Here is a 9,273-nt window from a genome sequence, read left to right as displayed (position 1 = left end):
GGAGCTGCTGGGGGCAGATGCAGACATGGAGAAGACAGCAGATGGGGACAAAGACCAAGGGCAGGACACGGTGCCAAGCAGAAGCAGCCCTATGCAGATGGGCAGAAGGAGCCCGGTGGGGGTGACGAAGAGGAGCCCCTTGGCGCCAGACAGAATCAGCTCCATGGGCCTGGGCAGCACCATCCATGTGGGGCCGGGCAGGAGCACCCCAGCAGAGCCCAGGCCCCAGCACCGGGTGCCCGTGGGCAGGGCATGTGGGCAGGCGGCCTCAGGACTGTGCCAGGCAGGACTGTGCCTGCAGGAGGGCTGCTCCTGGCTGTGGGGCTGCTCAGAGCTCTGGTGGAGATGCGACTGCTGGCCCCACTGCATCCGCTTCTGCAAGCCCCCGTGGTGGCAGCGCTGCTCCCAGAAGAGCAATGGATTTCCCTGCCAGTGAGCGGCTGGCAGGGTGCAGGGCTGGGAACCCCCTGGGCTGCCCCCCATCTGAAATGTTCAGTCTTTTTTCTATCCTGGTGCTGGGGCTCGTCCGTCCGTCCCGCAGCTGGGGCTGTGTCACTCTGAGTGCCTGAACCCAGTGGGGACAAGCAGGCATTAGGCACGGCTTGCACCCACAAAACAGGGGGTGGGGGTGTCTGGTACCACAGTGGGTGGCGTGTGGGGACCGGGCTGGGCTGGAGAAAGGGGCCGGCAGAAACCTCATCAAGTCCAACAAGTGCCGAGTCTGGTGCCTGTGGAGGAACAAGGCCAGGCCCCGGCACAGTCAGGGGTCACCTTGCTGGAAAGCAGCTTGGCAGAGGAGGTCCTGGTGGGCCCCTCAACGAGATGCCTACTGGGCAGGGGACTTGGACCCCTTGCAAAGGGGGGATCCAGTATGGATTGAGACACCACAGTTAATCCATACACCACAAACACAAAGTCCTGTTGTCCCCGGGTTGGCATATTCAAATGCCTAACAAATGGGGTAGGGGCTTGGTCCCTTAAACACTTTTTGTCCAATACAGATAAGAGAGTTGAAACACGGGAAATAAATCCCTTACCCCATGCGCATACTCTCCTCAGGAACTGTTTGTGAGCAGTTAGTTGTGAATCGTGGAATAGAACCATGGTATACCCCAGACTTGCAAACCTTTATTCCAGACATGTGACCTTGTTGGGGTTTTCTTGCACCAGGGTTTAAACCTGGAGATCCCATATGTTAGGCAAAAACTACCAATCGAGAAAACACATTGAAATATATGTGGTTTCACTTACTATCAAAACAAAGTGGAATTTTGTGAGGGAAGGAAAAGAAAAAACCTGTGACCTATCAACATGCTCCACCGTTCAATATCCAGCCCCTCAGGGTCCTTTCTGGGCATGTTCAGATGGCAAGTTGTACTTCACACTAAATAGTTCCCTGAAATTATTTACATATGCCTAAGGCACTTGTGTATGTCACTTTGCTCCTGTGGGGCTTTCTTGGGGTCTTTTGAGACTACTGGTGGTCAACAAGTTGCTGACCTTTCTTGGGGCACATGCACTCTGCTTGTATTATAGAACCTCATTTATTCTCGGTGCTATATGGTTTTGACAGCAGTGCTCGGTTACCCCACTTCCCTTGGCTATTGTTATAGCCCAGGTGCCTCAGAAGGCTTGCCACCCTTTGCTGAGTTTACTCAATAGGTCTAGTTAATCACTGCTTTAGCTGCAGCCTCTCCTGATGACTCTTTGCAACTTCATCCTGTCAGCGAGAAGCATCCAGCTCTGCCACTGAAGGGCAGCAGGCTCCAGTCACCAGGCTGCTCCCCACAGGGCACAATCCCTACTGCCTGGATCTCGGTGGTGAGAGGCTGTATATAAAAATGAACTATTTTCCAGCAAGGGAAGCAAGGCCTGAACACGCATACTCTGGCTGGTAATTCTCCCAGGCAGCTGCATATTCCCAGTCCCTCAAGGGGACTGGGCTTCCCACAGGGCTGCCCCAGCCCAGCCTGACTCCAGCTGCCCGGGGGCCCGGCACGCTGGGGGGTGGGAACTCCCCCCCACACACACCCCTGGGCAGCCAGAGGGCAGGAGACACCCCTGCGCCGGCCCAAGGGCCTCCCTCGCCCCATGGCCGGCCCCAGGCCCCACTCAGCCTGGCCGCAGACCCAACACAGGCTGCGACCCCCCAGCCCAACGTGGCTGCCAGGAGGCTGAGGGTGGGCAATTACAGCTGCCAGCACAGCCTGGGAACAACATGGCCATGGGGCAGCCCCGGGCCTACATCTCCCAGCATGCCCCGGGAACAACATGGCCATGGGAGAGCCCCAGGCCTACAGCTCCCAGCACACCCTGGGAACAACATGGACATGGAACAGCCCTGGGCCTACAGCTCCCAGCATGCCCTGGGAACAACCTGGCTGTGGGGCAGCCCCGGGCCTACAGCTCCCAGCATGCCCTGGGAACAACATGGCCCTGGGGCAGCCCCGGGCCTACAGCTCCCAGCATGCCCTGGGAACAACATGGCCATGGGGCAGCCCCGGGCCTACAGCTCCCAGCATGCCCCGGGAACAACATGGCCATAGGGCGGCCCCAGGCCTACAGCTCCCAGCATGCCCTGGGAACAACATGGCCATGGGGCAGCCCCAGGCCTACAGCTCCCAGCATGCTCTGGGAACAACCTGGCCATGGGGCAGCCCCGGGCCTACAGCTCCCAGCATGCCCTGGGAACAACATGGCCATGGGGCAGCCCCAGGCCTACAGCTCCCAGCATGCCCTGGGAACAACCTGGCCATGGGGCAGCCCCAGGCCTACAGCTCCCAGCATGCCCTGGGAACAACATGGCCATGGGGCAAACCCGGGCCTACAGCTCCCAGCATGCCCTGGGAACAACCTGGCCATAGGGCGGCCCCAGTCCTACAGCTCCCAGCATGCCCTGGGAACAACATGGCCATGGAGCAGCCCTGGGCCTACAGCTCCCAGCATGCACTGGGATATCCCTGCCATGCAGTCGGGCTTTTGGGGGACACCAGCCCCCAGCCCCAGCCCTGCAGGCCGGGGGCCACTGCCTGGGGCTGCCCGAGCACAGGCCCGGGCCCTGGAGCCTGGGTGGGGCAGGGAGGAGGGAAAGGAAGGCACCGAGCGGCAGGGAGAGGTCAGTCAAGGCGGAGGGGTGGCCGGAGAGGGACAGGAGGCGGCCAGAGGGGCAGGGGGAGGGGGAGGGGCTGGGAAGGGATGGAGAGAGGACAGGGACTGGTGAGGAGCGGGCAGAGGGATGGAGAGGGACAGAGACAGAGGGGCAGGGGGGTGTCGCAGGGAATGCAGGATCAGCAGCAGGAGAGAGGGACAGGGAGAGGAGCAGAGGGGTGGGAAGGGGGACAGACGCACAGACCAGCACAGGCAGGGTGAGGGGACAGGATGAGCAGGCTGTGGCTTTGGCAGTGGCGGCAAAGCTGCTTCTGTGGGTCTTTCCTTTCCCCCTCTGCCCTTATCCCCTCCCCACCCTTCCCCTCGGTGAGGCTGTGTCTGTGGTGTGCCTGCTCTGGTGAAAGGAGCTCCTGCACCAGCCTGAGGGCAAAAGAAGAGGGGCAAGGAGCGAGCTGTCGCAGTCCTTAGTTTGCAGGTTTAATGTATCCTCCCTGTTCAGAAGACACAGCGTGTCTGTGTGTCAGTGGTGCCGGCAGATTTTTATTCTTTATAGCAATTTCTTATAATACCAGACTTCATGCAGAAGGTTCACATTCTGCTTCTAGTAAACGGAATTGCTTTTATGCATGCTGCAGTCTGGATGTGGCAAGTGCCAGGTTAGAGATGAAGATGGAAATGAAAGCAAGTGATGCACACGCAGTGGTGATCCTGCCACAAGCATGCTGTGTATTGACCTGGGAGAACGCTGCAGGGACTCTCAGAAGTCAAGGTTTTCAGTGCTGTTTCTGTGTTTGATACCCAAGGGATGGTTTCCCTCTGTGTGCGTTTCTGGGCAGGCATGTGCATGGAACATGGGTGTGTCTCTGTGCCGTAAGTGGGACTGATGGCAGCTTTTCATTTCATTCCAACTCCAAAGTAAAGAAAGATTGTACCTGCAAAGGAATTCAAACAGCTGTCCTTCTTTCCCAGAGCAAGCGTACAAGCATGGGGGAGCGGTTTACAGGTTCAGAACTTCAACCAGCTCTGGATGGTAAACCCTCAGGAGAGGAAAGAGAAGCCCCACTTTTTTAACTACAGCTCTGCTTCCCTTAATGTGTCTTCTTGTATAGATTGTGTCGTTAGTCAGATTAAAAGCACATGATTAAACTGTGCTTGTTTAAGAAGATACTTGAGGGTTACTTACTGTCTTAAATCCTCTTACGCAGTGGAGGAATAAGGAAAATAAGGAGAGGAAAGCCTGTGCTCAGTAACGGTGTGACGCAGTTCCTTAATTACCGGAAAAGACAAGGCCTCCCACTGTGGCCCCCGACCCTGAAAAAGCACAGGGGCCACTGTTGTTTTAGCAACGCCCAGGTCTCCTTCTTTCAAGGCTTGGCGTCTCATGCTAGCCCACACATTGTGTGGGTCGGGGGGATATAAATCTGGCTCTTTTTCAGGTTCCACCGGCCCCGGATCAAAGGGGTCTTCCTGTGGGGGGTAACTTGTGGCAAAAACCTTCAAGGGGTTGGGGGGTTTCAGGTTCTGCAGCGGTAATGGAGTTACTGTAGGAGAGTTTCCTTCACCCCCCCGGCTTTTTCTCTGTGACTTTTTTCCTGTGCTTTCAAAATCTCAAAAATGCTTTTCCACCATGGGAGCATGCACTGCGCTTTGACTCCCCCGATGTAGCCGCATCCCATCGTTTTACCCCCACATCATCCCAAAGCTCTCGCGTAAAAATATTAGATGCAGTCACAGTGGGTAATTTTACCTGTACCCATCTAAAGATTGCCTTGAGATCATGCCCAGGAATATTCTTTTCATGCTTATTAAGGAGAGCTTTCATAAGCTCAGATAATCTCTTTCGGGGGAAGACGCCTCATTCCCCATGTTTCCCACAACTCACCTCTAAATTCCAGAGGGACTTTTTTTTTCAATTCCTGCTTCCTTTCAGCAGCTCATTCAACGTTGACTCGTGATCTGCTGCTCAGCCTGGCGGCTCATAAACCCATCACGTCGGGGTCACCAAATTGCCGCGATGAGAGATGGGACGCTGCTTGATGCAAGCAAATGTCTATTTATTGTATACAATCACAAGTTTATATACGTTATCAGAGGCCGCGCGCTTTAAACAGATTGGTTCTTTAAACTACACATTACATACTAGGCAATCCCTCATTGCTTAACTACAAACAAAGAACGCTTTAAGTAAGTTTCAACAGTCATCAATCAGCACAAAGTTGTTACTTCTCTTTTGGGCCATCTGTTCCTCATTCCCTGATCTTTACTCAGCCTGACTCCTCCTGTCAGTTGTTACCTATTCACATGCCTTGTCCTCCCGAGGTTTGTAGCCATCCTGCCAAGGTTTTATGGCCGTCCTCCCAAGGTTGATGGCCCACAAGCTCCAGCACATGCCCGCTTATCAGCTGGACCGTACTTGGAGACTTGCCTCTCAGGCCCTGTCTCAGAAGTTCAGGGCAGGGGTTCAGTGCTTGGCTCTGTGCTTGCCTGAATCTCTGCTGCCACTTTTCCGTGGCTCCGCTTGGTGGCAATGGGAACTCAGCTGTGCAGGTCAGAGCAGGGGCTGAGATGCTGAAAGCATCACAGGGAGGTTGATGAGGAAGCTGAGCAAGTGCCTTCCCTCCCCAGAACGCTGCAGAGGAAACCAGCATCAGCTCTTCTTTTCCCTCAGGCTTTGGGGGAGCTGTTTGTTCCTGCCTGCAGACAGAGAGCGGCTGCAGGGCAGAGCTGGGCACACAGGGGCTGAGCTGGGCTCTGTGAGCGCTGGCAGGGAAGAGCCCTGGGGCCAGAGAAAGAGCTGCTGGCAGGGACAGCTGCAGGCAGCGGAGCCCTGGGCAGGGAGGGGGGGAGATGCTGAGGGGAACCCTGATGCAGGGCAGATAGGGGCACCTCCTGGCCATGGTCTGCCGTGCAGGTGCCTTCCCTGAGCATTGCACCTCTGCTCTCCTCTCCCACCCAGCACAGCCTTTAGACCATTGGTTTCATGTGTTTCAACACCCCCTGGTCCAGCAGAGCAGCAGAAGGGATGAAGTGCATCTCTCCTGCTGCCGCGCTGCCATTTCTCACTGAGCAGAGCCTGAGGGTGACTGTCCTGCACTGCTGCTGTGTGGGAGGTGGTGTGCCGGGCTGGGGAAGGGGAAGGAGTTCCTGAGTGTCCCTTTGTCTCTCTCCTGGCCTTGCTCAGATGCTACTGGGATTGCAGACAGGCTCTCTGGCAATAGGGGTTTCAGCTGCAGGCTCAGGGGCAGACCTTGTGGGTCCTCCTGTGCAGACATGTCCTCTAGCATGGAGGCGTCCCAGCTTTCCCCTAACCGATGATGCTGTGGACAATGCAGTCTGTGAGGCTGGGGGAGGAGCTGACGCTCTGTCTCGAGCTTTCCATGATCAGGACCCTTGACTATCTACTTTGGGTGTCCAGCCAAGGTCTGTGCTGCCTCCAGGGCACACAGTGAGCCCTGGGTGTCCTTGGATAGCAGTGTGGTGCTGAGCCTTCGGGAAGGGATGAGGCATTCTGTTCTCTGCAGTGGATCCCTCTGCTCTCAGCGGTGCCTGGCTGCTTGTCAGGGTAACATGGCAGTGTGATCACTCTCCATCTAAGAAAGGAGCAATTGCCGGGCAGCTGGGAAGGAGAGGGATGGAGAGAGCAGAGTGCCTGCCTCTGCCCTCAGGCACAGACAGTCCCCTTGCCTCTCAGCACTCACTCTGCTCTCCCTGAGCACAGCACAAAGCCCTCCTGACCTGACTCTGGCCATGGCCGTTGCTCAGCACGGGCAGAGCCGATGCTGAACAGGCCCTTCTGTGCTGGGAGCAGTTTGGGCTGAGCCAGGGCAAGGCCAGGACTGGCCCCTGCCCCCAGGGTTCCCATGAAGCCCCTGCTGCAGAGCAGGGCTCACTGCTGGGCAGCCAGCGGGCACAGCCCCTGCTCCTCACAGCACACTCGGCCAGCACTCAGCACAGCTCCAGCCACGGCTCGGAAGGGAGCTCTCCTAGGAATGGCAGAGGGGGGGGGACATGGGGCACTGGGAGCGCATCTAAGAGAAATGGCTTTCACTTGACTTTAGAGAAATCTTTCCAGACTTGTCACTATATTTGCTTCACGAAAAGGACCCTATGGTTGGAGGCAGCAGATGTCCAACAGCAGCTCCATCACCCAGTTCCTCCTCCTGGCGTTGGCAGACACGCGGGAGCTGCAGCTCTTGCACTTCTGGCTCTCCCTGGGCATCTACCTGGCTGCTCTCATGGCCAACGGCCTCATCATCACCACCGTAGTGTGCGATCACCACCTGCACACCCCCATGTACTTCTTCCTCCTCAACCTCTCCCTCCTTGACCTGGGCTCCATCTCCACTATTGTCCCCAAAGCCATGGCCAACTCCCTCTGGGACACCAGGGACATCTCCTACTCAGGATGTGCTGCACAGCTCTTCCTGATTGTCTTTTTCCTTTCAGCAGAGTATTTTCTCCTCACCGTCATGGCCTATGACCGCTTTGTGGCCATCTGCCAGCCCCTGCACTACGGGACCCTGCTGGGCAGCAGAGCTTGTGTCCACATGGCAGCAGCTGCCTGGGCCAGTGGGTTTCTCAATGCTGCGCTGCACACGGCCAATACGCTGTCACTGCCGCTCTGCCAAGGCAATGCCCTGGGACAGGTCTTCTGTGAAATCCCACAGATCCTCAAGCTCTCCTGCTCACACACCTACCTCGGGGAAGTGGGGCTTATTGTGGGCAGTGCTTTTTTATTATTTGGTTGTTTTGTTTTCATTGTGCTGTCCTACGTGCAGATCTTCAGGGCTGTGCTGAGGATCCCCTCTGAGCAGGGACGGCACAAAGCCTTTTCCACGTGCCTCCCTCACATGGCCGTGGTCTCCCTCTTTCTCAGCACTGCCACTTTTGCCTACCTGAAACCCCCCTCCATCTCCTCCCCATCCCTGGACCTGGTGGTGTCAGTCCTGTACTCGGTGGTGCCTCCAGCACTGAACCCCCTCATCTACAGCATGAGGAACCAGGAGCTCAAGGGTGCAATGTGCAAACTGATAGATGGATGTTTTTCTGAAGGAATAAATTTATGAATAGCATTTATAATGTAATTTATCACAGACCCAGACTGTCTTCTGAATGTGTTGTAGTTGCTCATGGTATTTCATTTCTGATAAAGGTGTCGCCCCCATTCTAATTCCTTCTGTGGTTTTCTTTTCTGAAGGTGCCCTGCTCTCTCTTCATCTAACAAAGCCAAAGGGCCATTAAACCACTATGTTTTTCCTGGGATTCTTCCTTCCAAGGCCTTTCTGCAGCTGCAGGGACAGTTCCTGTATCCACAGACAGAGGGGAAAAGGTTCCTGGCATGGAAGCAGTGTGAGGGAACACCACCCCTTGGCTCTCCAGTGCTGTCCTCCTTCCACTTCCACACTCTCCTTCTGACCCTCTGCCTTGGTGTAAGGCCTGAGTGCTCTGGCATCTTGGTCACCGCCATGCTGCGTGGCAGTCCTGTGAGCGCAGGCAGGGGCAGGCAACAGGCACCCTGTGACGGTGCTGGCCTCCATCAAATGTTCTGGATTTGTGGAGACCACCTGAATGCAGCACTGCAACGTGCTTCCTTGAACCGAGGTCCCCGTGCCCATTGCTCATGACGAGGGCCATCTCAGTGAGGTGCCGAGCAGGGCGCGACACCCCCGGGCTGAGGTGCTGCCAGCCTCTGGCAGGGGCAGCAGGAGGCCAGGCAGTCACTGTGCCCGCTGCAGTGCTCTGCCTCCGCACGTGCCAGGGACGGGCTCGTGCCTCTGAGCACCCCTGTGTGCGTGAGGCTGGGGTTCAACCACGCCAGCAGTGCATGAGGCCAGCTGAGGTGGGGACACCTCCCAGGGCACCGCCGTTCCTGTGTGTGACTGCAGGAACAAAGGCCACTGTCCCAGGGAGATTCATCTGACTCACCTTGGGCAGGGTCATTGCAAGTGCCTCTGTCTGATCACGGCACCCTTTCTGGATGGTGCCCTCAAATGTGTCCGAGCAATCAGGGAGGTTCTGGGGTCCTGGCAAAAAGCAGACATCCAGCCTTTGTTCAGGAAAAGCAAGAAGGACAATTGGGAGAAATACAGGCTGGTCATCCTCACCGTAGTGTCTGGGGAAATGACGGTGGAAATACTCCTGCAGCCAGTTCCAGGTAGTTGTGGG

At 56.5% G+C, this 9,273-nt stretch overlaps 1 protein-coding gene across 1 annotated transcript; it reads left to right on the top strand.

Moving 5' to 3' along the window:
* The first annotated feature begins 7,187 nt into the window (after positions 1–7,187).
* Positions 7,188–8,518, top strand: LOC308057447 (olfactory receptor 14C36-like). The gene has a single exon (XM_080411551.1). The coding sequence runs from the start codon at positions 7,233–7,235 to the stop codon at positions 8,172–8,174; it is 942 nt and encodes a 313-aa protein (XP_080267677.1). The 5' UTR covers positions 7,188–7,232; the 3' UTR covers positions 8,175–8,518.
* The last annotated feature ends 755 nt before the right edge of the window (positions 8,519–9,273 follow it).

The sequence above is a fragment of the Falco punctatus genome (assembly GCF_963210335.1).
Source record: "Falco punctatus genome assembly, contig: scaffold_30, whole genome shotgun sequence".
Classification (NCBI taxonomy): domain Eukaryota; kingdom Metazoa; phylum Chordata; class Aves; order Falconiformes; family Falconidae; genus Falco; species Falco punctatus.
Note: the sequence above shows the minus strand (reverse complement) of the source record. Positions and strands in the feature narration are given on the sequence as shown.

Excerpts from the sequence above, each read along its gene's own strand:
- LOC308057447 (XM_080411551.1), top strand. The coding sequence starts at position 7,233 with ATGTCCAACAGCAGCTCCATCACCCAGTTCCTCCTCCTGGCGTTGGCA.